Here is a 26,503-nt window from a genome sequence, read left to right on the forward strand (position 1 = left end):
GCACATTGTGGGCGTGTCTAGTCGGCACGCTCGTGTATTTTACGTCTTAAAACCGATCGAGTTTCATAACTCAACATTTAATGATAGGCAAGTTTTCAAAATTATTATTTTGCCATAAAAATAATAAAAACTAATATAAAAATAATTAGTGACAATATTATTTGTTATAAATTTGCGCCAATTTTTAATTGTTAGTTTGTCGACTAAAAGACATTTTCCTTTACACTCAGCGTAAGCATTGTCTAAGAAGAACGTTACCTTACGTGAGGCCCCTAACTAAAGTTAGAGTTTTGACTAACTGAACATATGTTTCGAATTTATCGGCAATGTTTTACATGATGTGGCGCAAATAAGCAAGCTGTACTGTAAACCATGAAGTTTTTTCTTGCGGTGATCATCTCTGTTAACGAGATATTTTTGTGTTCAGTTGTTAGTTTCAATGCAGATCAACCGGTCATTGAGAAGACTGAATGCGACCTAGAGTACACGCTGATGAAAGATGCGTATTATGATGACCAATGGAACGCTTGCGTAAAGCATGGATCGACTGCAATGCTCCTTTTTAATCAGCACCAAATTGAACTGGCAAACTGTCATGCTTCTTGTCACATAGCGGAACAATTTACATCTCCTGACATTCTTGTTGCACAATATAGCTCAAGCTTGCTCCAAACCAGTTGTATTAGTCAATGCAAGCCTACCACTTTAAAGTATTACTCTAGTCTTTTGCGACGGGAGCCATATGATTACATACAGATTTGTTACTTTAAGGTTGGCAATTTTTTAATTTATATCAAAATAATAGTTTGCCTTACTAGAGGGAGCAAATTGTTAGACTATCAATTGAAGACAGCAACCATTTTTATTAGTTTGGCACCATGTTTTTCAAAGAAGTCTCAACTATTTGTGTGGCAGCTTGAAGTATTTTAAGCATAATAGTTTTTTAGGTTTACAAACTAATTTGATAGGTTTATTTTATTATTTGCAACTATTGGTCATTTATAAATGTGATTGACATATAAAGTTCACATTTATTCATTCTCATACTGTTTATAAAACATAGTAGACAGATTTTTATGTTACTATATTACTGAAATCTAAATGCAAAAAGAAATAAGTTTGGAAACTAAAAATAAAAAGGATTAAAACCTTACTAAGCTAATTAGAAGTTATAATTTTGTTAAAACTGCATTCGGAGAGTTTTTGAAAAATGATAAAAATGGAAAAAGTGAAAAAGTAGGCCTGATTTAGGCTACTGTAAACTGCATTTTATGCAACTGGTAGTTTTAGATACTTTCATTTAATTTAGCTTGGTGAATCCTCGAAAGGGGCAGCAGCTGCGACAACATTCCTAGTTGTGAATCCAACTCATGAGTATATGCGAAATAACTTGAAAAATTACAAGAATGTTCTGCATGTTGGAAGGGACCACTTTATTGATTTGGAAGCAGGCGAATATGAGGTAGGTAAAAATATTTATCTAAGGTTGTCTGCTTGTTAAATGTTAATAAAAAACAAACTTCTGCCACTTTAGCAGTTTCTTTTAAAGAAATCTGATTTGGCAATCTTTTTACAAATCACATTAACTAAAGTTTTTAGAAGGTTTTTGTGCCCAAAGGAATCGTTTCCTTCAAACAATTGTTAGCAAAGGAAAGTTTCGTTTTTGTTGTTGTTTGATTTTTCTATTTCTGTTACAATAGTTTAGTATTCAAGCAAAGTAATGATGCTATAATTCTTCAACTAAGCTGTTTTTGGTTACATTTAAATTCCTCCAGTTGTTTTACTATTGTAGACACTGTATAAACAAGGTGTGGATTTATATGAAGGTGGGAAGTGGTTTGAACAGGCTAAATCTATGCTTGCTGCATTAAATAACTACCATCTGTCATATAATAACTGCTCTCTGCTTTGTGAGGCTGGATACCAGGCCTACACTTCTGATTATGATGAGAACCACAGTGTTGCGGGTGCTATTGCTGGTGAGAAAGCTTGTCGCATTTGTTTTAAAAATTTTATTTCAAATCACCCCATGCTTTCAAATAAGTTTTAGATTTCTTCGTTGCTTCTTTTTTAGTCTGATCATCAATAATTTTTTTCAAAACTTACCTAGATAAGTTACTGTAATAACCCAGGTATAATGCTCCCTTTTTCATCCCAAATTTAAATATGAAAATTCGAGGGAGCATTTCTCATTTCACATTTCTCACAGGAGTATGTGAGAAATCACAATTTGCAAAATCAATTTTGTGTCAGAGGAAATCAAATTATAAAATTTTTTTTATTAATACTTTGGTGGTATTTTATCAATCAGTATAACACAGGGAGGGAATTTGCAGGAGTCAAAAAATCTGCCATGTTTCATATTTTTTGGGCGATGAGATGCATCGGATAATGAGACACAGCACCAATTAATATGTGAATTTCGGTGAATGTTCAAATATAAGGCTTTTAGCATTTTCAGACGCAATAACTGAACAAAAGGTGTGTTGGATAAATCAAAGTTTATTGAACTAATTGACAATAACTGTCAATGATGTTCAGTTGTAGACTAGCAAAAAAATACAATTAGAACACGAAAATAAAATACAACATGGGTTGCACTAACCTTCTTTTGGCAATATACCCATAATTATTCTTGAAATGCAAAACTGTTGCACAGTTGTAACACACGAACGCACACACGCTCACCAAACTCAGTAAAGTCACATTATTTTTCTAGTTCATTCCTCCTTCACATACCCTTTAAACTTCACCTTTAGTGTTTGAGTTAAACACGCGATTTTAGGGGATTTGGAGGGGAGTATTATACTTGAGTAAGCATTATATTTGGGGATTACTCAGCTACTCGCTATAACTAGTTGGAAACTAGTTAGAACCAGTTGGTTAATATTTCCTCATAATTGGGGCACACGCATATCTTAGAAACAATAGAATTTCATATCTTCACATTTGGTGTTAGGTAAGCTTTTAAAATATTTTATATTATATATATTTATATTATTTATATTTATTTATTTATGTTTTTATATTATTAATAAACATGAATAAAATAGTCATTGGTAAAATGTTATTTGCCATAAATATGCGTCAATTTTTTTATTGTTAGATTGCCAATTAAAATGTGTGCATTATTATTATGTGTTACTAGATTACCAGCTTACTTTATTCTTTAGTATTTTTTATACTGGAATCTAGTAAATCTATGCTGCTGCATTTGCTTAACTTTTACTTTACACTTTGTTTTATATCAGTAGTACGCTTGGCAGTCCTGTGCACCTTAAGAGATGGTATTGAGTAATCGTAATGCATAATTCATGCAATGGCAAGATAGTGGAATGATGTAGTGGTTAGAGCGCCGGACTGCAAATTGGAGTACTTGAGTTCAATGCCTGTGTGAGGCAATTTTTTTCCTAACGCTTTTGGTGTGACACGGAATGGACAGATGGACTCTGATCTTATTAAAGTTATGATCGGTTCAACTTGTTGCATGTCGATGTACATTTCTGTACCAAAATTATTAATTATCGCTTACATAAAATAGCATGACATTTAATTGCGCTCTTCCATTTTTCTTGAATGTGTATATGGATGCAAGCAGATATGCCATCGCTATGTAAAGAAAGCATCTATTTAAATTATGTCTTCGGAATCCACATTCAGGTCAGGCACCATTTCTAGTTTTTCTAGTCGCCCATCTGAAAATGTAACCCCTGATATATTCCCTGAGACAGGGACTCTAGATGACTGGGAAACGTCTACTCTCTTAGCAAAAAAGAACACTAGTTTTGGAATATCTAAAAGTAAACAGACTACGAATTGCTGTGTTATGAAAAAGTTTTGCATTTTAACCGGCAGAACATGTATTAGTTTCTGGTTTTTAATAGCTATAAAAAGATTTGATAAAAATCTCAAAAATGAGACGTTGTATTACATCTAACAGGTATCTTAGAACCAATAGAATGATATGCAATTCCAAAACTACTGTATTCAAGTTTATTTCTAGTTTTTCAAATGCTTACAATTGTCAGAACCTCTCTAACAATGTTGCCTTCATTTGCTGCTTTTTGAGGTTATACATAAATCGCACCTTTATAAATTATTTATGTGTGTAATCTCTGTAATATCCAATATGGCTATCCAGGGGCTGTCAACTTTGTGGAATTGACATTTAGCCCGGTGTAGCTAAAGAAGCAATATTAATGCAGAACATGTTTGAACTATTTAAAATAAAAAGAATGAATCTTTTTGGGGATTTCTAAGGATTTTCGATTTCAACAACCACAAAAAAGTGAATGCTATCAGTATGATATGCTACGAATGAATGTATGATATGCTACGCACTGTAGAGAAGTCATTGAACTCCTGTAATTGCAGATCAGATGGAGAAAATGGTACGGTGTAAGCATGGGTGCAGAGCTAGACTCTCCAAACTAGACTTGCAGATAGTGAAGGACATTCTCACTAATATGTATCATCACCTGCAGTATTCATATACCAAACGTAGGTTATTCCTGTCATTTGATTATTTTTGTGAGTCTGCCTTTGGCCCTGAAACTAACATGATTTTTTTTGTGTTTGAACCTTTCCACTTGGTGATTTTGCTACTAATCCAAACAAGGAAATTCGATAAATTAGATGACAAGTTTCTGTCAAAGGGTGAGTAACCGGCCTTTTACAAAATAGTCTATGTTTTATGTTTCCGATTGCATTCATACATTCTTAGACACTTTCCTGGTTTCTTGAAAAACTAAATAAATAATAAACAAGTTGGAAATAATCAATGGCCTTATGACTAGCGCCATGCTTGTGTAGAAACTTTTGCGTTTAACTCATGGGATGTGGTGTGGAGGCTTCTGAGCTATTCTGCTAACTTATATATATCGCAAAAGCATTCAAGAAAAGGGGTGCAAACTTTTTGATAGAAGATTTATGAACTCATGTTATATTGTATGCTATTTTTTTAAATATCAAGTAAAACTCTCGCTGCATAGGAGTGCTGTGTTCAGGAATAATAAGGTCTCCATTGAAGTATCAAGGTCGTTTTATTCGTCAAGCGTATTCGTCAAGGTCAAGCGTTTTATTCGACGCTGACACAATGCCGACTCTCTACTTGATGGCTGCTTTGATTTGCTTTGTGGATTATGCCATTAGTATTTGGTAACAAAGTAGAACATCTACTTAGGAACTTCATTAGTTGAAGTAAGTAGAACATTTTGTAAGTAGGAAGACGTTTGACTATATGAATGCTCTAATCCGTTCGAAACTCCCACAAAATTCGGACGTAATATTTCTATAAATTATAAATAGCGGTTAAAACCTGTAACAAATATATGTTTGGACTATATTACTGCATGATAAATGTATAAATTAAAAAAGTACACATGGAAAGAAGAATGAGCAGAGAAATAACAGTATGTTTGTTTACCGTTGACATTGGCTGACTAGACTAAGAGGAGGGTGAGGATGGTAGATGGTAGGAGGGGAGAATGGTAAATAAAAGCTATGAAAAGTTAGAAATACAGGCTAAAGCACGAACGAAAGCAAACACTTGTCATTTACTGATTTTCACTAGCAAATGGAACTACTGAGTGAGGTGCATCGCCTGCACCCATGGAAAACAAACGGGCCAAAATATGACACAAACCAATGTAACAAAACAACCGTGCAAAAATATGAAAGGTCTTTCAGCCTTTTGTATTGAGAAACATTCTTCGTAAGTTGGAGCAACATTTCCACAAAAAGCCGTTTCGTAACTTGTAAATTTTGTAAGTAGTCTTTTGTAAGTAGAGTTTCTGTTGTAGTGTTCCATATCAAAAGTTTATGGTGTTTTATTTTTTAAAATAGTCCCAATATGATAATTCTATATTCCCAAATAGAAGAATATTAAGTTATTACCAACACTCAAAAGGTTTTTTGTTTAGCCCTGTTCCTATGTTGGTTTATTGCAAATATTAGCTACACACGCCTGTGTACTACAGACATTTCTTCTTATACCCTATCGGCTATCTTCAGTTGGTGATTACTCGCAAGGAGCTGCTTATGCTGCCGCCTTTCTCCTCCACCACCCATGGGATGCTGACATGTTGAGGAACAAGAAGTACCTGATGGAAACTATGCAGGTGTCGGATGAGCTTTTTATACCGCCAGAGGTGAGTGGGACGGTCGAATTATAATGGTAATTCATGTTAATATTTAACATTTAAAGACAGTACTGTACCTTGTCAGAACAAGACGCTCACAATGTTAAAGTCAATAGAAGTAGAATTGGATAAAACCTACTGATATGTAAGTATTAAGTTGTGTACAAAAGGTGAGTTATAGGAGTTGCAGAGGAACAGACTTACTCACGTAGTTAGATTTACTCTGCTGAGGAATACATGATAAGAGGTTGAAGGAGAAAGATGGATAAGGAGAGATCAGTGAAGAGCAAGAAGTATAACATATGTATAGAAGGAATTTGAGACTAAAGCTGAATGAGAAGAGGTTTGTGAGAGAAAAAGTATGGGGCTTTGAGCAAGAAGGATGTTAGGCGACAGCGTTATGTTTATATCAGCAATTTTCAGTTGTCAAGTCATAGATGAGTGAGTGGATAGATGAATCAACACAACTGAGCTGAAGATTTTGATATTGAGAGCTCTGTTTGAGGGTAGTTAATGCCAACAGGCTTGCACCAAACACCGTCATTTAGGTCCAATGTATCTAGGAAATGCATTGGTCACTTGTTTTTCCTTATCGGTTTATTCATGTTGTTCAGCAGCCGACAATGACATTCTATGAAAATTAAATAGGAAATATGAGGATTGGTGATGTTTCCTTAAGATAATAATCCTTTTTGGGCGAGTTTCATTTGATTACTTATTATTAGCGAGTGCAAATCTGACTCTACGTTACAGCAATTTATTTTCTAAGAATGCCTGTTGCTAACTTTTGAGCCAAGCCCAGTTTGGTTTTCTGATCTGGTCAATACGTAAACTTTATCACGCTGTCCAAAATAGAATAAAAATTTAAAACGGTTTTGAAGTTTTAAGCATAAGAATTTGCAACCGATGAGTTAAACCTTTAACTACTTCTAGATGGAACAGCTCACCACTTTCTCTCCTCACAACTTAGATTTTAAGTCTTAGCCTTTGGTCCTGCTCTTAATAATTCCTTCAATTTAAGGCTGATCATTATTATTGATTTCAATACTCATAACAAACAGACAGAGTTGATTAAGATAGATATGTGACACCTTATTGATTAACTGTCATTTAACTATTGACCTCCTAATTACCTCTATTGACCTCTTAATAACGTCTCAAACTGCAGCACTCAAGACACGAAGTTCTCTGAGCTATAGTGACATGTGAAAGTAAATAATTAAAGTCTAAACTAAACTGTGTCATGAATAGTTGAAGTTTCTTTCATTTTGACAGGTTTATTGAAACAGTCCCTATCCTTGGGCTGTCAAGGACATTACAAATATTTAAGATTTACATATATATATATATATATATATATATATATATTTTATACATATTTTTAGATATATTTTGTATTTGTGCTTTGACGCTTTTATAACCTGTTCATTCATTCATGGCTTAGAGCCTAACATCATGACATTTGATAAAACAGGTAACAAACTTTAAACTAACTTTCTTAGGTTAAATTTTTCGAGATTTCAGACTGTTGTAAGGTGTCTTTGTTGATGATTATAATTGATAGGTTCTAATTCTCTATTGGTTATCTATTTATTCTAACAGTAGAGCTTTTCACTTTATAAGCTTAGCATGCAATAATTTTAATATTGAATACGAATTTTAACTGTATTTTTTGTGGGTTTAGAAATCATATTTGCTTGATTTTTATTAATTACACAAAAGTTCTGAAATTCGTAATGGTGATACGCTGCGCTGTACACATAAAAGTTCAAACGGCATATTCTGGCTACTTGATCTTAGCGATTTATCATCAGATGATATGTCTATGGAACATTAGTGTCATGAGTTTTGTTTATGGTTGAGCAGAAGAACAATACCATTCTCTTTTATTGCTGCTGTATGTGAGCTGCGTCCTGAGAGATCATCATGTGTAATCAATACGACCATAATTAATCCCCAGTGCAGCATGGTGGTCCAGCGGTGCAGTTGGTCGCATGCTCGACTGAAAATTTAAATATCTGTGTTAGATTCCTGTCTGGTGCAATCTTTTTACTCACTCTCTTAGAGAGTGACACTGAACAGACTGACACAGCTCTTATTATAGCAAAGGCTAGCTGACGTTAATGCACAGCGTTGTACGAGTAATAAAATAGTTACCTAATGAATTTAAGTAACTTACCTGGTAAGCTAGATCTTTACTAAAGTATTTACTAAAATCTTTGCTAAAATCTTTACTAAAACAATACCTGTGTTTTGGGCCAGCTTAACAATATTTACGCGTAACGGTCAACAGTGCCAGTTATTAACCCCACGCAATAGCTGTAAATGTGAGTATCTTAACCAATGTTATGACTATTTGCCCAATGAATCCATTGTATTTTGTGTAGCTTAATGGTTAAGTTTGCCGCCTGTTGTTCTGAAGGTCCAAATCCTATGCCATGCGGACTTTTCATAGCTAGACTTTAATCGCTACAACTGGACACAGGGTTTAACAAAAAGACAAACACTGAGATTTATATAATTATATAGATTGAAAAAATACTTTTTAATATTGGATTTGTATTCATAGAATTAGTTGCTGAATGTTTGGTAATAACTTTGTTTGGTTGAAAGTTTGGTTTTGGCTCCCCAAGTGGCAAGCCACTTGCTTCTACTTGTGCTACTACTTCCAATATAATTATATATTGGAAGTAGTAGATTTTAAATATGATATCATATTTAAAAAAAAAATTTATATATAGGCAACCATCAATAGTCAGATGCACACTATTTATGTGTATGACTTGCATGCTGTATTTCTATTTTGCAGAGGGAAATGCGACACAAAGAGATTATTGATAGCTTGGATCGACTGATGAACTATCTCGACACTGAGTATATATCTCAGCACTCTGATGGTATCTCGGTGGGTTAACGCCCTCTTTCATCTTCTTTTCCTTTTAGCTCATCACGTTACTCTATTTTCAAGCTTTAGACATTTTTCTCACCTCCCTCTCATAAGTCTTGAAAGATACTTATATACTCTCTTTTCTCACGTACTTTTGCATCCTCGAATCTCAACTCGTTTATCTCAATGCACTCTCTCCTTTACATAGCCGTCTTTTATGAAAAGGTAATAATCTCCCGCGCTCTCCGTTTATTTGTATCTGTAGCTTCTACTCGCTTGTCCTTTGGTTCTCTATGCATCTTTCTGCGCACTCTACTTTTGTCTATTTATACATACTGTCTTCTATCTACTGCATTTTGCATCTTTCCTCTTCCTTCAGGTTATCTTATGCATTCTCCCCTCGACTACTTTTCATGCTTGCGCATAAAACTTTTTAACGTCCCTTTTCCATTTTCACTGCCTTTTTTATGTTTTTTCATAAGTTATTGTTCTCTCTCTTCAAATCTCGTGTATTTATGTGTCTCTTTCCTTCTCTCGTCCCTCGTAATGAAGTTAGCTATCGTTATTTGAAATGATTGTATAGATAGGAACTTTTATGTTGTGAACTCAACTTCTAGTAAATGTTTTCATTCAAAGTAGTAATTTGTTGCATTTAATATAATATAGATGATATATATAATATAATATCAATGTTATAATATAAATTTATATATCATAATATTAATGTTGCATTCTACTCACGAGAAGGGTGGAATTACCATCGCGATAGTCAGTAGATGATGAAGATAGTCTCGTATTCACAGCGCATCATTTTTTGTGTTTGTAGGTTATTAGTTTAATGTTATACCCATCTAGGAGTGGAATGTTCACCTGGTTAGAAATAACTTGGCGAATGGTCACAAATGTTTTTGTGATGTACTGTGAGCGAGTCTGTCTATTCTCTATCTTGATTGCTAACCCAGAAACTTAATCCTAGAGTAAAAGGACATATGGAATATAAGTTGATCATATTCTATATGATGCAAGCTGGTAATTTAAGCCAATAACCTTTATTAATGCTAACTGGTAGGTAATTCTAATCTTTAGCTCTCATATTTGGAAGAGACATGGCCATTACTAGGGGTCTCAACACAGCCCAAAATTTAATTACAAAAATATTTTCTTCCCTTGCAATCTTAGAGTTATTGCCTAAATATTGGAGTCCACATTAGCTCTCCTCATCCCATTTGTTGCAATTGCTCCAATCTGTGAACCTCAGGCTACTCTAATTGCTGTACATGTAGGTCTAAACCCGCATGAAAGTTTCCAATATTGAAATATGTATCATTGTATATGTGCCTGAAACTGCAAAATATCTCACATTTTCGGCGTGGTTGTTTTCAAAGATTTCGAAATTGGTAACATCTGTTTCGAAGGAAACTGTTTTCAGTCTTGTCATTATCTAGAGTAACTAGAAATGGTTTGAAGATGAACTTAAACAAAACTTAAGTACCGTACTTTTCGGACTATAAACCGCACCCCTATATAAGCTGCATCTGCTTTATTTTCCAAAAACCGATAATAAAACAATACATAGGCCGCAGAATCAAACCAGGGCGGTGCTTTTTAATGTGGCAGCAACTTTGCTGTTTAAAACGGAACAGTGCCTAACGGCACTGTTTTGTATTAATCGACGCTTTTTAACCTAGAGCCTAACGGAGCCGTACTGTTAGACATTGTTTCTTATTTTCTGTCACTGCTAGAGGCGCACTAACCGGAGATTCTAGTTAATGCGCCCCAGCGGTGAAAGAAAAAGCCACAGAATAGCCACACCCTTATATAAGCCGCATGGCTCAAATCATCAGAAAAAGTAGTGGGTAATAGTCCGAAAAGTACGGTAAATTTTATTATAAAGTATCAGTATTTTTCTATCATTTGCGATTGTTTTTGATGTTTGAGGTGATCTGACTGCCAAAATGTTTCAAAAATGAAATCGACAAAGCTTGATCGTGGCTAAAACCCTCAGAAGAAAAATACGTGTGACATGACATCACTAATTGTCATCGTTTTGATAGTTGATATCGGATATTGCATTCAATTTGTAGCGTTCCTCGTCTCTATTACGTCGGTGTCTTTGCAACTATAGGCTTCATAATCGCACTTTCGCTTGATCTGAGCATTTTAACAGTGATCAAGTTTTGTCGATTTTAATCTTGAAACGCCTTGGCAGTCAGATCACCTCAAATATCAAAAACAATCCCAAATGATAGAAATATACCAGAATTATTTGATAAAATCTACGAAAGTTTTGTGTGAGTTCATTTTTAAAGTGGGTAATAATGGACCCCTCACAATAGTATTAGAGATAGCCCTGCAAATGAAACGCTGAAAAGTTTCCGTATTCCCATTGTGTCAGCTATCGACAAGCGCACTCCTTGTAGTCAAGCCTTACATAGGCTTGTGCGCTAGACAATTGTTTGTTTGCGAACATATTCCCATAAACGGCAGGGTTTGAATACAAACATCACGACTTGCAACATTCCTGATTGTTCGCATTACATTTAGTTATAAGATAACAACTTCTATTGTTATAAGTTAATATTACCAACAGCTGCCAGCTTATGTTGAATAGAGTCAAGCATAGATTTTTATGTACAGATAATTGAAGGCAAGCTTTCGCGGTAACTATCCTTTATAGCTAGCTGGGTACGTATCACTCCAGCTATTGTAATACGCGGTCGACGAGATCTATTAATTGTTTCCCTTAATAGATGTTATGACACTTTATACCGAGTGTTTAATATCCATGGGAATTTATCCCTAGAGATAAATATCTATTCGCTGCGTTGATTCACACCGTGTGTCACTTATTCACGCTTAATCATCAAATCGGTTTAATTATAAAGATTAATAGACCAGGAATAACCCAGACTGTCTCTCGGTCTGATCAATAAACTGCATTCTGATTGATAGAACTGTCTTTAGCCAATGTCCATTAAGGTTTTCTAATTCCGCTTTCGTAAACTTTAGACTATAACCTTGACAGTTTAATAATAGCCTTATTTTCCTTCTGTACTCAACTTTAAATTACTTATGGAGGCCTTGATTGACTTGAACCGCTCGATCTAAAATGTTAAACCCTTTTGCTTTAGAGGAAAGATAGAAAGCATCTACTAGAAGAGTTTCATGGAGGAAACATAGAGGTGAGAATAAACTAGGCTCTTCTCTTATGAGAAGTACATGTAGCTTTCTGAAGTGATCAGATTTCTTAGCCAGATGCTTTGATTGGCTAGCTGATATAGTCAAGTTGCATTTGATTGGCTAACTGATATAGTCAAGTTGCATAGAAACTCTTCTTGCACTTCTTTGACCACAATCTGACAATGTTTGACTTGAAATCGTGTCATATAACCTTGTGCTAAAATTTCAATGCGGTATCGCCAGATATTCTGGTAGGAATCGGTGGTACAGTATCACATAGTTGAGATTTTAAGATACTGTGATAACTCATACACAAAAGTGGATGTCAAAATAGAACATGTGAAGCTATAGAATTCATTCTGTATCAACAAAGCAGGTGTGTAGAGTTGAGTTGCTGAGTTCTATTTTTGCTGCCCATTTTTTAAAATCCCCGACATGAACATTTCTTACTATTGCTCAAAAGCATGACTTTTTCCAATATTTTCAGATGTGGCACCTTTTATAGGGTAGCCTTATGAGCTTATACATTTGGTAGCCTAAAATGTATTACATATATAAGAGCATCGTCAATTTACTTTCTAGAGGGTGTCTATTTTGCAATGTATTGACATAGAAAGAAATATATATCTGTGATAATAGTGAATTTTATGGTTGCCAGTTTCCTATATCACAGTCGAGAGAAAGTACCAGTTGAGAATAGCACACATGAGAGCATCTAAAATTGTTGTTGTACTATATCATGTAAGTATTAAAATGGCTGCTGTTTCACAGCTTGATAGATGCCCATACTCACGTATATATATATGGTATACAGGCAGTCCTCACTTACATGTATGTTGATAAAGGTACCTTCTGAGGACCCTGTTGTTAAAGGTTGACTTGCAACAAAATTCACATTACAGTTATTTGCTATCAAAAAATTCACCAAGTCTTGCTCTGCTGTGTTGTAAGTGCAAAATTAGTGGAAATGTGATTACAAGCTCATAAAAGCTCAAAAACGAACAGTTAATCCGCCGCCATCACGAAAACGCCGTAGGTTGGAATCAGTTTATTTCTCTGACGTACTCAAGCAATTTGGTTATTGTTTTGACATGTGATGTTCTCACGGGAATTGAAAGGCCGCTAAAACGCTCAATATAAAACTTCTCGTAGCACTAGTTTATTACAAACACTTCGGGTTCTACCGGAAAGCCCTTATTAAATATAGATGCTCGCTACTTTACAGTTTCATTACGGCTTGGTCTAATCATCTAGTCGTAATCTGATCATGTGACCCATACTTTCTGCCAAACAGCGCGAATAATTTCTGCAGCATTTTTTTACTATTACAGGTAACCAACAGGCTTGTCATGTTTATCAGAGGATGACATGCACGTATTCGAGCTAAGGTTAAAAAGTTAAACGAATTTTTATGGTTGGTTTTGAGATATCAGCGCTCAAAATGACAGCATTATGATGATGATGAAATAGACGCGTAAGGACAATAGACATGGTTTTATTGAATGCGGGAAGTATATTTGTGAAAATATTTCGACATATTAGGTTGCATGAAAGTGTAAACAGAAGCCATCTTGTTCAGCTACGTCCCATTTGAGCCGTTTTGGAAAGGGATTCTAATCTACGACGTTTTCGCGATGGCTGCGATGAGCTGTTCGTTTTTGAGCTTTTAAGAGCTTGTTATCACATTTCCACATATTTTGCACCTACAACACAGCAGAGTAAGACATGGTGAACCTTTTGATATTAAATAACTGTAATGTGAATTTTGTTGCAAGAAAACCTTTAAGTGACTCCGCTGTTAAAGGAACCTCTCACCCTTCGAGCCTCTGTTGCATATATATAGTACATACATACAGTCAAACATGGATAACTCGAACTTCACGGGACCGAGCGAAAGTGTTCGAATTATCAGAGCGTTCAAGTTATCAGAGCACTGTCACAAGTCCATGTATTTACTTATTTATTAGTAGATACATGTACATATACAAACTATAATATAAATCAAAAGCACAAATGGCTTGTTTCGAATTAAATGCTTCTAATGTAAAGTTTAAAACGTTTTTATCAAAAAGTATAGAGATTTTTCTATCACTTGAGATTGGTTTGTTTTTTGAGGTGATGTTATTGCCAGGACGTTTTTAGATTGACATTGGCAAAACTTGATCGTTGTTGAAATGCTCAAAAGAAAAGACATCTTTTTCTTTTGAGCGTTTTACCCACGATCAATTTTGCCAATTTTTCTTGAAGTTTATGCAAAGATTACTTTACCTGGGATTCGTTAAGAGCAACACTCCGAGGCAGTTCAATTAGAAGTTTTACGAGGTTTTACGGTACATTGTATATCACTCACGCTTTTTGAATGGATACTTATTGAATGTACACACGTATTCTGTGTTTAGATCAAACGATGAATAGTTTTTTTAGCTAAGACAACATATACGTTTAATTACAACAATTTTAAGACGTTTTAAACATTCAACATCCCGACGTTGATTCAACACGGAATCAACGTCGGAAAACTATTCATCGTTTGACCTAAACACAGAATACATGTACGTTCAATAAGTATCCATTCAAAAAGCGTAAGTGATAGAGTGATATACAATGTACCGTAAAACCTCGTAAAACTTCTAATTGAACTGCCTCGGAGTGTTGCTCTTAACGAATACCACTTTCCTTGCTTCCGAAGGGCGATCGCTAAGCGGATGTTTGGTATAAATCAAATTTCACCAAACCTTTAGAAAAGTCGTTGACAAAAATATTTTGCCGATGGTGGTAATAACGACGCTTATGAACTACGAAAAGTTGAGGTTTACCTCTATGGCTTGGAATAAAGTGATTTTCTAAAGCGATAACAACCGTTTTGGTAGTCGTTGGACAAAAAACAGTTCGAGTCAACAGTGTTGAGTTCGAGTTATCTATAGCAATTTATCATTACGTGGGAACGGACCAAAGAAACCGTTCGAGTTAACCATGTGTTCGAGCTATCCGTGGGCGAGTTATCCATGTTTGACTGTATATAGTACATATATAGTACATACATATATAGTACATACACGTATAGTACATACATATAGTAAATACATGTACAGAACATACATATATAGTAGATACATGTATAGTACATAGGTCATTTTTATAATGTTTCAACTATGGCAGATAATAGGTAACACCCACTATCGTAAGTGCATATAAACAGCATCATGGCTAGCGTACAATGTACATGTGTAATATCTATACATTCATGGCTAGTTTAATAGTTTTGAGAAATATATACATAATTATGTATATATATATATACTTATGTATTTTCATTTATCTGCTTTAAGCATATTCTTGACAAATTTCTCAATTTTTAATATTCCTTCCTAACTCTTGAGTTGTCGCTAAGTGAGCCCGTTTTCAAGAAGAACCACTTGTGTATACAAGTATAAATAATAGATATGCAAATAAAAATATATAGTATATACATGTAGGCTACATAGCATATACGTATATAAATACATATGTATGTCATGTTTATATCATATATTGTATTAATAATTAATATAGTATATTTATAGTATATGTTTATTATATTATGTATTAATTGATTTATATTCTTGCTTTATGGACTTTTTCCATTAAAAATAAAAATGAAGTATTGAAAAAAAGGTGATCATTCCATGATAAATCAGGTAATGAATAGAATTCCTTATTTTCCATATAATAGTTCTGGTTATAATCCTAGTAGTAACCTCTATGGATATTTCATCGGTCATTCTGGATGATATTACATTATAACATTGTTTGTGACATCTGCCACCCAGTGGTGACACCTGCCACCACTTCTCTATCCCTTTGAGCTGCAGTATAGCTGATAAAGTTTCTAAGAACTCTACTTTTTAAAGACTGGTAGGCGATGTTGATGTTTTATCAATAACTTGGGATGAAAGTTTAATGAATGAACTGAATGAGAATTCCCCAAAGAACAGGTTTTTGTTTAAACCTTTTGTGACCGCATTCAGTTTTAACTAACAATGTTAGCCACTAAGCCATCACTTCGCCTTAAATACATGCCCTCTGCGCTCATGTGAACAGTGTCAAACAGTTAAAATTATTACGATGTTTGATAGTCAGTGGTCGATAGTATATTTCAACTCTATATATAAGCTAGCAGTTGTTTGTGAGGTCTGCAGATTGATTTTCTTGAATAGCCATTTAGCTAGAAATATTATCAATGGCTTTTACTCTGTGGCTTAGCTTTGATTCGAAGAAGGCATAATTTCCTGTTTGGTCAACCTTGGTCTTGCAGCGTGATCTCGCTGTGTGGTCGCCTAGCCTGATCTCGAAACTTTGTTTTGCATAGTGGTTTAGCTGCATTGTCTCACAGCAACAATATGAATAAGAAACAACACTAATTTCTAAATGGATCTGAGTCAACTTTTTAGTATTACCTCCCAAAATAGTCTAGTTCTAATGGAGACATATCATGAAGGTGGTTCTGCTACTGTAAGATAATGTTTTCAATTGTCTTTCCAGAACATGTTTTCAACTTATTTTTATTGAATTTGAATGTTTAATTCAAAATTGATGACATCATAAGAACGCGTGTTATACCTTACATTTAGTTGTTGGTTTTTGAGCATTCTTTCTGATGTAGACATCTCTTAACAGGTGAATGCTACTGGAGAAATTTTAGGTGGTCCTGAGAGATTTGTTGCAGATGGATTTGCCACCCAGCAGGAGTGTGAATCACTGATTGAGATGTGCAAGGTGAGTTGACATCCGCTTTTGGTCAGTACTGTTTGATTCAACTAATCTTTGAAATGTATACTTGTGTTTATTGTCTTCATACGAACTTGGTCGAGTGAACTGTAGTGATTCATGTTTCCTTTCTATTCATTCTCTAAGCGGTTTTCATAATTTTCAGTAGACACGAGGCACGTGGACTCCTTCAGGTTGATACTCGCTAAGTTGTGGCAGCTGTATTGCGGGGCTGGTATATCACGAAGTCAATTGTTCATGCTTACTTCTCAGAAATGATATTCTCTCTTAGTCATTCCTCTCGTGTTTGTTAACTTATACCTAACTTAACTATTGCTAACCTTCTTTGACTCCTTGTCTCTTCTTCAGAGGTGATTCCTTTGTCAGCAACTTGTGCAATTGATGACTAACACTTCTAACACTTGTTACAGTTTGTCTTGCAATACTTCCTCTCTACTAACCATCAGCACTAATGATTGGCTAGCGGTTAATGCTGAATTCTCACAAAAAGACGAGCGAGCTTCCTGTCAATGGCAAGAAAAACTATTTTAATAACGAATTGTTCATAAATAAATCTAACCAAGTCATTTTAGTGGCATTTTATTGAATTTTTTTATATTCTTTGTTGTTATTAAAGTAGATTCGTTTGTGTTGTTCCAGCAATGATTGTTTAAATTGTTTAAAGAGTTTATTGTAAGGAAAGAAGATAACCCTCCTTTTTGAAAAAAATGTGCGAAAAATGAAAATTGAGTAGAAAAATGGTAATGAGGTTGAAGATAGTTCTTTGTTATATTATTTTGATCACCTTCAATAAAGATTTATCATTTTATTACTAACACAACTGAAACAGTCTTTTCCAGGCAACAGAAATGTTAAGCGATGACGAAAAACACTATAAACTATCAAGTAGTGGGATTTTTAGAAATTGTGCAGTAATATACCCTACATTCTGAGTTTATTGTATACATATATATAAATTATATTGTGTTTATATATGTATACATATTTATCTAAATATACAGTAGATATATCTACTGTAAAACCTCTAATTGAACGCCATGGCGCTCTATTTTTCAACTTTGCGCCTCTAGTGGGGTCAAATAGAGGGTGCGTTCATATAGAGGCTGGTGTTGTATTTTTCTAATGGCTCGTCAAAATTTTGGGAAGATAATTTAGCCTATTTGGAAAATTTGGGATGTGAATGTTGCCTACCGCATATTTTGCCCTCCCTTTCCGGCGGAGCGACATTAACCCTTTTGGATTCAATTGCTAACTTACCTACAACTTGTCAAAAATCTCTTAATAAATATGCATTGAGGGGCTGAGAAATATATCTACCAGTTAATATTTATTACTTGCAATTAACCTGCGATGATATTATAGCCTATGGCCCTGTGCCCTTGTTGGTGCTTTTGATTTTTTTATTTTATTCTAAATTTAAAGGTATATTTTCATTTTATAACTATATCTAACAATGTTGCATAAAAGCCCATTGCACTCATTGATAAATTTATTAATTTGCAGCCAGAACTTGTTTTTTATATGCAATAGAAAAGGAGTTATGAGCGACGACTCATTGTAAGCCGTTGTAAGATAACTCCAAGGATGCGATCAAATAATATGCTATAAATGTACAAATTTTAAAATTATATAATGATAACTGATCTAATGCTATAAATATATTATACAAATTCATGAAAAATATATATTCATTAACATGTGACATTAATGAACCACACTTATATTACATGTGGAAACCAAAATTAGCGCTTTTGAAACCAAAATACTTGCATCGCTTGCTCGGCCAGTTGCTTTCTGATTGTTGCTGTTGATCAAACGAACATCTTCTGGCTTTTCAATACCTTCCACAATGTTTACTGATCTCAACTCTTCTTCTGCACTGCTGAACTAGTCGATATTAGCGTACAAACAATTTTTTGAGCAGAGCAAAACTTTTACGAGTTGCATCTTGCGCAAATGATAAACTTATGGCAGCATCACTTAGCGCAACTTTTAGCCTAAAACTAGTCATTCATTAACCATCGTGAATGTAAGCCGCTTTTTATATACGTCGAAGTGTCAAGACCGCATTAAACAAGGAATTGCCATAACCTGATGCAGTTGTTAATTATTTCTTCGGTGTTTTTTTCAAGCTTTATTGAACAAACCAAAAAGCTTTGGAGTTGGAAAACGGACTTTGATACGAACAGAAGCAATGAAAGAATTAATTGTTATTGATGTAATCAAATCATTATTACTACGATTTTGTGTTTTTTAATGAACACTTGCTATTATGTGTTCGTAAAAATCAAAGAATGTCAAAGTGGTGGTAAAATAGAGGTGGCATTCAATTAAAGTGAGGTACTCTATTTTTCAACCCTTCTCTTAGAGTGACGATTAAATGGAGGTGTTGTTCAAATAGAAGTTTTATGGTATGCTCATTTGATTTAGCACAATTTTGAGATTTGTCCACTCCAGTTTGTTGTGATCATTTAAGGTTACATGCCCTCTGCATTTTATCCAGAACCCAACCTCCTTTAAAACTTGTATCATTCCTCTTTCAAGACACTTCCCACTTCTTATTCGTTCCCTTTAGAGTAGTAAAAATTAGGTTGGTTTTCATAAACAGGACTTAGTATGTACAGCAATTTATCTGCTGTAGGTGTAATTGTTTTCTTTTTATGGTAGAAACAACTCTTACATTTAATAACTTTTGCAAGTTTTTGCTTTTAAACCTTACGCGCATGAGCAAGAATGTATACGGTTAACACTATAACTGCTAATACTAGATCTCCCAATTGTTTTATAGTATGTCATTGCATGATGCCTCATGACAGGTCTATGGAAATGTCGGGGACGGTTACACAGAAAAGAACCCCCACACTCTACGCGAAAATTTTCAAGGAATCTCTGTAGACACAGCCATTGAGGTTTGTCAATAAACAGAGCTCGATTAAGCCTGGCGATTCATAAATTGGATACAAAATGGAGCAGCCTTAATAAACTTCTAATTACCCTAAAAAAATTTCAATCCAATATTTTGCTGAAAACTTGTTTATTGAAAGCATGATAAGAATTGTCCTTCAGTGTTTGCATGTTGCCAATTCTGTACTCACTGTCAATTAAAAATTTATTTTGTTCTCCCCACATTTGATTCCCTCCTTTAACTGTTATTCTAACCTAAAAATTAACACATTATTACTCAAAATCAAACGCGGCACATTAATTAATCAGGCAGGACTCGTGGTGAAGCCCTTTACAGAGCACGAAGTCCTTCTTGGAATTCAAGTTAACGAAACTCAGCAAGTAAGTGATGGTTTTGGATCATAATTGTCTCTCTCCTCACAGTATACCTGTCATTCCTTAAACATGACAAATCTGCTGCTGTTCCAGACAGATACAGCATTGTTTAGCTGCTTGTTCCTTGAATGCTTTCATAAGATGCTACTTTGCAAAAAGAATAATTAGGTATAAATATTTACGTATGCGGTTTTTTGTTTTGTGTTCCCTGATTTGCTGGCTGTTATGTTTTTTTTTAAATATCCAACTCAGTCAAAATACCAATTGAAACATTAATTTTGTTGCTGACCCTGAAATACAGGTTTTTCGAATAGTTCCTTGTAGCTTAAGATGAATATCATGCTTTCAAGTCTCACTGGTGCGCAAGTGTCTATTGGTTTTGCCTTTTTAATAACGATAAACAGTGATGTCATGAGAAGCTTTACCTTTATGTAGCCATGATTGTGTGCCACTCACGCGACGTTATGTGGGGTACTAACGTAAACAGTAACTCATTTAGCTTCCACTTTCAATCAGATAGTATGCAGCACATGTGTAGATATTTAACCCAAGTTGCTAGACTTGTTTTACAGCAACATTCTAAGAACTCATTCATTGATGGCAGTGGTAGCAAAGATGTATTTATGAGTATCTGATCAGATGAATGTGTAAGAAATCTCCGGAACCAGATCTAGTTTTGAAACCAACTATTTTTTACGACCTGGTGGCAGGCACAGAGCACATGCGTGAAGTTTGCACAAATTCAGCAGAAAATGTGAAAATACATGTGGTATCTTTTACGCAGATTAACAGACTGGCAAGCACACACATTCGCACAATGACAAAGTTGGATTCATTTCAAAAATGTGCTAAACAAGGATTGCAGTTTTAGAGTTATTACTTATAATGGGAAATGTGTTGTTTCTGGGTAGGGCTTTAGCTCTAAAGCAGTGATGCGCTACAAAAGCCAAGTCTTTGTTATCAACTTTTGCTTATGTTGCCTTGTGTTTAACAATATCTCTGCCATTGTTGAGACCTTCGAGACATTCTAGAACAATTCTTGGTGATTTTCAGCTGGTGGAAGGAGGCTTGTTCAGCTCTTCATTATTGAGTTTATACCTTGAGCTAAGTGAAAGAACTCGGGAGTACACACAACTGTATTTTAACCTACACCAGTTGTACTTTGACTTTACTCACCTCGTATGTCGCACTGCTGTAGGTAAGTGTCGTACTGCTGTAGGTAAGGTTTGCTTGGTTTCATTACTTTATCCTAACACTCATCTGGACTATTGTGTTATAAAACAAAGCATTCTGCGTAGCAAACAGTGTCGAGATGTTATTCCATCGGGTGAGTCTGCTCAGCTTTATTAACCTTGAGTAACAAAAATGATGCTTTAAGCCTGGTTCCCATATACGTTGCAAAGCACCGGCGGCAGTACCGCAGGCTATTGCGGTGAAATTTTAACCTGCACGACGAGTACCGCCGGTAGTTTCCGGCGTCAACGCAAGAGTTTAGCGCTGTTCAACTTTTGCGAAAAGTCGCAGGCAAAACCATCCCGAAATGCACCGTACAGGTGAAGGTCACCATTATCCAAACGGCATGGCGAGTAAACATTTTATGCGATTATTAGTGATGTAGCTTTATATGGGAACAGAAGCTGCCGAGCCTAGCGTCGCAAGCGTTTTGCTGCGCAAACTACCGCCGGGGTCGTGCGATCGATATGGGAATCACGCTTTACTTTACTAAAGCTGCCTGTACACAGGTCCGTAATTCACTGCTACTTTCTTACCAGTTTTTTTATAACCAGTTTTCATCTCAAGCTAGCACTTCAACTCATCTAAACTGATTATAGAATTCACTACTATTGGCTGTTAGCGCGTCACAGAAAATGATGGAGTTTATATCTATGTTTGGAATATAAAACTGAGTTTTGTCTGAAACTCCAACATTGCCCTCAACATGCTCTGAATAATTGTCATGATTTAACAATGGTCTGCGAATTGCATAAACATAATGGGGAAGTTTTTAGAAAATTTTTTTTGTCAGCCGAAAATAAAGATTTCTCAAAACTTATCTGCTGATTTGATTTCATCAATCACCAGTTACTGGACTCATAGCTATAGCTTCTGGCGTCATGCTTGCTGAGAGGAGATCAAGGCCTTTGGCGTTGCGATGAATAGACAACTTGTTTGCTCTTCATTCCTGGTTAGACTAAACGCGAGTGAGCAGTTGTTACCCTAACAACACAGTTGAGTAGTGGAATTGTTTATGTCCAGTAATTGGTTGATGGCAACAATTTCTAATGCTAGTGTGGCTGTTCACTCTCTAAGCTGTTCATCTTTTATCATCTCTTATTGGCTGGTTTGTGATTGGCTGGTTTGTGATTGATCCTCCTACCATTCCTACTGCAACTGCAGAATTCTATGCCAAACGCTACTAGCTCTTATCTGTACATCTGACTACTGGGAGTATTGCTCAAACTCTGGTGACATGTAGTCGTTGCCTATAGCTTCACATGGTTGTGAGAATTTAAAAATAACCTTGTCTGTAGATGCTGGTGCTGTCAGAGATGATCTTAGCCATCCTATTCACTCTGACAATTGCATCATACAGGAGAATGGACTGTGCAACAAAGTCCCTCCAGCGTATGCCCAGAGAGACTACAGGTACCTGAGGCTAGACCAATTTAACTTCAATGTTATAACAATTGTTTGGATAGCGTTAGGCATAGATTTTTCAAACACAGCTGCTGACCAACCTTCAACTAAATCTGCGTAAGGAGCATTTCATCATCTGATATCAGATGCATTTTGACTATTTTTGATTCTCAGTCATGTTTATACTTTATTTAAATATTCTTTTACCTACTCCACCTGCAGGTACCAGTCATACCTCGACATACGAGCTTAATGCGATCTTTTACCAAGCCCGTATGTCAATTCTCTCATATCTCAAATCACTTTTTCTTATATAAAATCACTAAATACAAATTAATATGTTGCCATCTTCTAAAAACTACCTATAAACAAGATATTACAATGGGAAAATGCTTTTCTATTTGTTTCGATCCACTACCTACGCTCACTAAGTAACGAATGCATATTTAGTTGTTATGATCTGCTATTAAATGTAATACTATTATGAACAGTACTGTATGGAGCGGTAGAGTTCTTACCCTTTGAGACAGGTGGAAGTGGTTAATGCTAGTGTGAGAGAGAGTTCAGGATGACACGTTCAGTACGCTACACTTTTGTGACACTACGTAACATAAACTTTGAATTTAATTTGTATGAGTTAAGCTTACTATGCACCAAATTAATAATAAGTCTTACACTAAACTTAATTTTAATTTCATTTAAATATTTTTGTTCTTCTGGCTTGATATTTTTGCCTCGCTTTCGCCTTCACACCTTGTTGGCCTTTTGAAACCTTTTTCAGACTGTTTTCGTAAGCGACCTCTCACATACCCGCTTCGTATTTCAAATTTGTCTCGCATCTCGAGGCAAACATTTGGGTCGAGATCACAGAAACCATGGTTAAGTCGCAAATCACGAAGTTGAGTTATTCGACTTTGAAGTTACACTAACTAAATTTATAATATTGGTAACGATTTTTGCAACACGTGCATCTGGACCAATCAAAGAGTGATCTTTCTGAATCTAAAGTCAGTTTAGCCAATAGAAGTCTTTAACCTTTGGAAAAACCTCTTAAAATCGTTGCTATGCTAAACAGGAAGTAGTGAAAAATGGCGTCCGATAAAAGTAATCGTTTTTTTGCCGATTTTAAAAACAACTCTGACATTTTGGACACGTATAATGAGTACTTTGGTATTCCAACTGATGTCAAAAGCAGTGAAAGTAAAGGGAATGACGATGATATATTCCTAACAATTCTTATAAGATTATTACAATATTTAATTATAAGAATAATTGTTCGATTTTATAAGATCATTATAAGATTTAATTATAAAAATAATTATTCGAATTTACAAGATCGAAGTATATAGTGACCGATGGTTTGCCATATGTTACTGTTATTATTTTTTTAAAGATTTTATTGATGATACTACGGCTGTGCCCAATATCGCGGTACTGTCAAGCCGTTTTTAATATCTGCAAAATTAAGTAATACATTTTCTTATAGATATACAGCTTTTGTTACAAACCATTGGTTACAATTTCGTAAATTTTTGTCATCAATTATTTTGGTTGAAAAAGAAAAACAGTAATATTGGACAAAGTATTTGTGAGAAAAGTAAGAAAAGAAATTTTTTTTAAGACAAGGAAAGGAAGATTACTGAAACTATTATTTTTCTAATATACGTTGGTCTGTATTGTAATGATGGATAATTTTATAACAGGCGTCTGTTGTTTATATTTCCATTCCATATTTTAGCTTGCCACCATAGACCTATTAAATATAGCTAATAGGTCTATGCTTGCTACTTATTTTTAAGTGAGCTGGTAGTAGTGTTTGACTTTTCTTACTACTTAGCACAAAGGTAAAACACAAAACCTTGCACCATATATCACTGGTGTAAGCACTATCTAAGGTAACACCTAGTCCTTTGCCTGTTTTGAAGTGAACCTGACTAACCTAATAACTCTTGTGCTTCTCAGACTGTTCTCTGTCAGTAAAACTAACCCTTTAATTTGATGGCCTAGCCAGTATTGTTATAAAAGGTGCACTTGGCTCTCCATGGTACTTCTGTTTCAGTGGAATCCTTTACCTGAATGATGACTTCGAAGGAGGTGAGTTTTTCTTCACAGACAAAAGTCTACATGAGCAGGTAAGGGTTGTTTAAAGAATTTTTAAAGTGTGTGTATTTGACTCACTAAGAGAAGTAAAAATGTTTGTATTTGTGCTCATAAAAAACTCATGCTGACTGAAGAACACATAAATAAATGTTCATATTCATACGAATGTTCTATTCGGTCATTCTTTATTCTTATTAAATTTGGAGTTGTTCTATCTGATCATTCTTATTAAATTTGGAGTTGTTCTATCTGATCATTTTTTATTCATGTTTGTACTGTGCCGGTCTAGCCATGAAAGACCATCAGATGGGCCAATAAAGCGCCAATAATAAGTATGTGCACAGCTATTCTAAAATTTTGAAGTATGAATAATTGGTGCATAAGCAGGTGAATAAACGAACCCATTATATATATATATATATATATATATATATATATATACACAAGTGGCAGTTCTACTACCAATTTGAGGTGCCAGTCTATACCTTCGTGGATTTCATTCCATTTAATCTGTTGGCACTTGTTCAATGTCCTATAGGTGGGTTGGCGGTTCACAGTAACATTGGGCAACACAGTAACGTATGAAATCCTGTTTTGTAGAACATTCGTGATCGCAATATCATAATGTGTTGCGGACTCTAAACCTACCCATGAGTACCACTGCTTTGTAGGCTAGCGTGAAACCAAAGTGTGGTCGCTTGGTTGCATTTAATGCCGGAGACTTCCATGGTGTCAAAGCTGTTCAATCTGGTCGAAGATGCGCTGTTGCGGTTTGGTTCACTCTCAACCCAGACTTCATGGAACTTTCCAGAATCAATGCACTTAATCTGCTAAAAGACAAAAAGGCCATCCGTGATGAGCTCTAGAGTGGAATAAGCTACAATTAGTTCACTAAATTTTAATGTAACATTTTAGCATTGTAGCTATCACTATGTAGGGCTCATCATTTGTGTTTGTTTGGCTTCATTACAGATCAGTCAGGCTCTGTATCTAGCTGTACAGCTTTCATGTGAGCATTTTAATATTTCACTCTTAGAGTTGCCCGGGTGAACTTTCTATATTGGTGGACAAAGTTTATGGTCGCTGGCATTTATGTTGCCACTGTAAAAGTTTTTTGCAAACATGTTTAATTCTATATAACAATTATTATTTTATTGTAATTCCATTTTAGCCAGTTTTATTGCTGTTCTAGACATTTTACTCCCTGATGAACAGCACAGACATTCAGAAACTCTTATACAAGGTGCTTTTGTTCTCACACTGACTCATGCTTTTGATCTGATTGGATATTGTTTTTTTTGTGGTTGTTCAACCGTTTACCAATTTCAAACTAGTTAGCAAATACACGATTTGACAGATATCTCCCAATTGTATTATGTAGCAATATTTTTATTAAAAATATTCTTTATTAATTGAAATTAAATACAAACAAGACCAAGTTTTGAGCTTCAAAAAATATGAGAGAATAATTACTATATGTGTTATAAAGCTAGAACAAATAGAATAAAAAATG

General features: G+C 35.0%; 1 protein-coding gene across 4 annotated transcripts; it reads left to right on the forward strand.

Annotated features, from left to right (window-relative positions):
* The first annotated feature begins 316 nt into the window (after positions 1-316).
* On the forward strand, positions 317-26,350 carry LOC137387343 (prolyl 3-hydroxylase 1-like). Of its 4 annotated transcripts, XR_010977895.1 has the most exons (15): positions 317-771; positions 1,310-1,462; positions 1,793-1,979; positions 4,375-4,500; positions 6,013-6,149; positions 8,950-9,045; positions 12,159-12,209; positions 16,864-16,962; positions 19,791-19,883; positions 20,188-20,259; positions 21,307-21,451; positions 21,552-21,580; positions 22,785-22,899; positions 24,950-25,022; positions 25,662-25,801. XR_010977895.1 is itself a non-coding variant. In XM_068073733.1 (14 exons), exons 1-14 carry the CDS (start codon positions 373-375, stop codon positions 25,854-25,856), a joined length of 1,941 nt encoding a protein of 646 aa, XP_067929834.1. In that variant the 5' UTR covers positions 317-372; the 3' UTR covers positions 25,857-26,350. The 4 variants fall into 4 exon arrangements, 3 of the variants coding, with proteins under 3 accessions (XP_067929834.1, XP_067929835.1, XP_067929836.1); XM_068073733.1 differs by lacking the exon at positions 21,552-21,580 and having other exon boundaries at positions 25,662-26,350; XM_068073734.1 differs by lacking the exons at positions 20,188-20,259; positions 21,552-21,580 and having other exon boundaries at positions 25,662-26,350.
* Positions 26,351-26,503: the final 153 nt, after the last annotated feature.

The sequence above is a fragment of the Watersipora subatra genome, chromosome 2 (genome assembly GCF_963576615.1).
Source record: "Watersipora subatra chromosome 2, tzWatSuba1.1, whole genome shotgun sequence".
NCBI classification, from domain to species: domain Eukaryota; kingdom Metazoa; phylum Bryozoa; class Gymnolaemata; order Cheilostomatida; family Watersiporidae; genus Watersipora; species Watersipora subatra.

Excerpts from the sequence above, each read along its gene's own strand:
- LOC137387343 (XM_068073733.1), top strand. The coding sequence starts at position 373 with ATGAAGTTTTTTCTTGCGGTGATCATCTCTGTTAACGAGATATTTTTG. Across the intron at positions 1,980-4,374 it reads TGTTGCGGGTGCTATTGCTG|ATCAGATGGAGAAAATGGTA; the intron begins GTGAGAAAGCTT and ends CTGTAATTGCAG. Across the intron at positions 6,150-8,949 it reads AGCTTTTTATACCGCCAGAG|AGGGAAATGCGACACAAAGA; the intron begins GTGAGTGGGACG and ends TCTATTTTGCAG.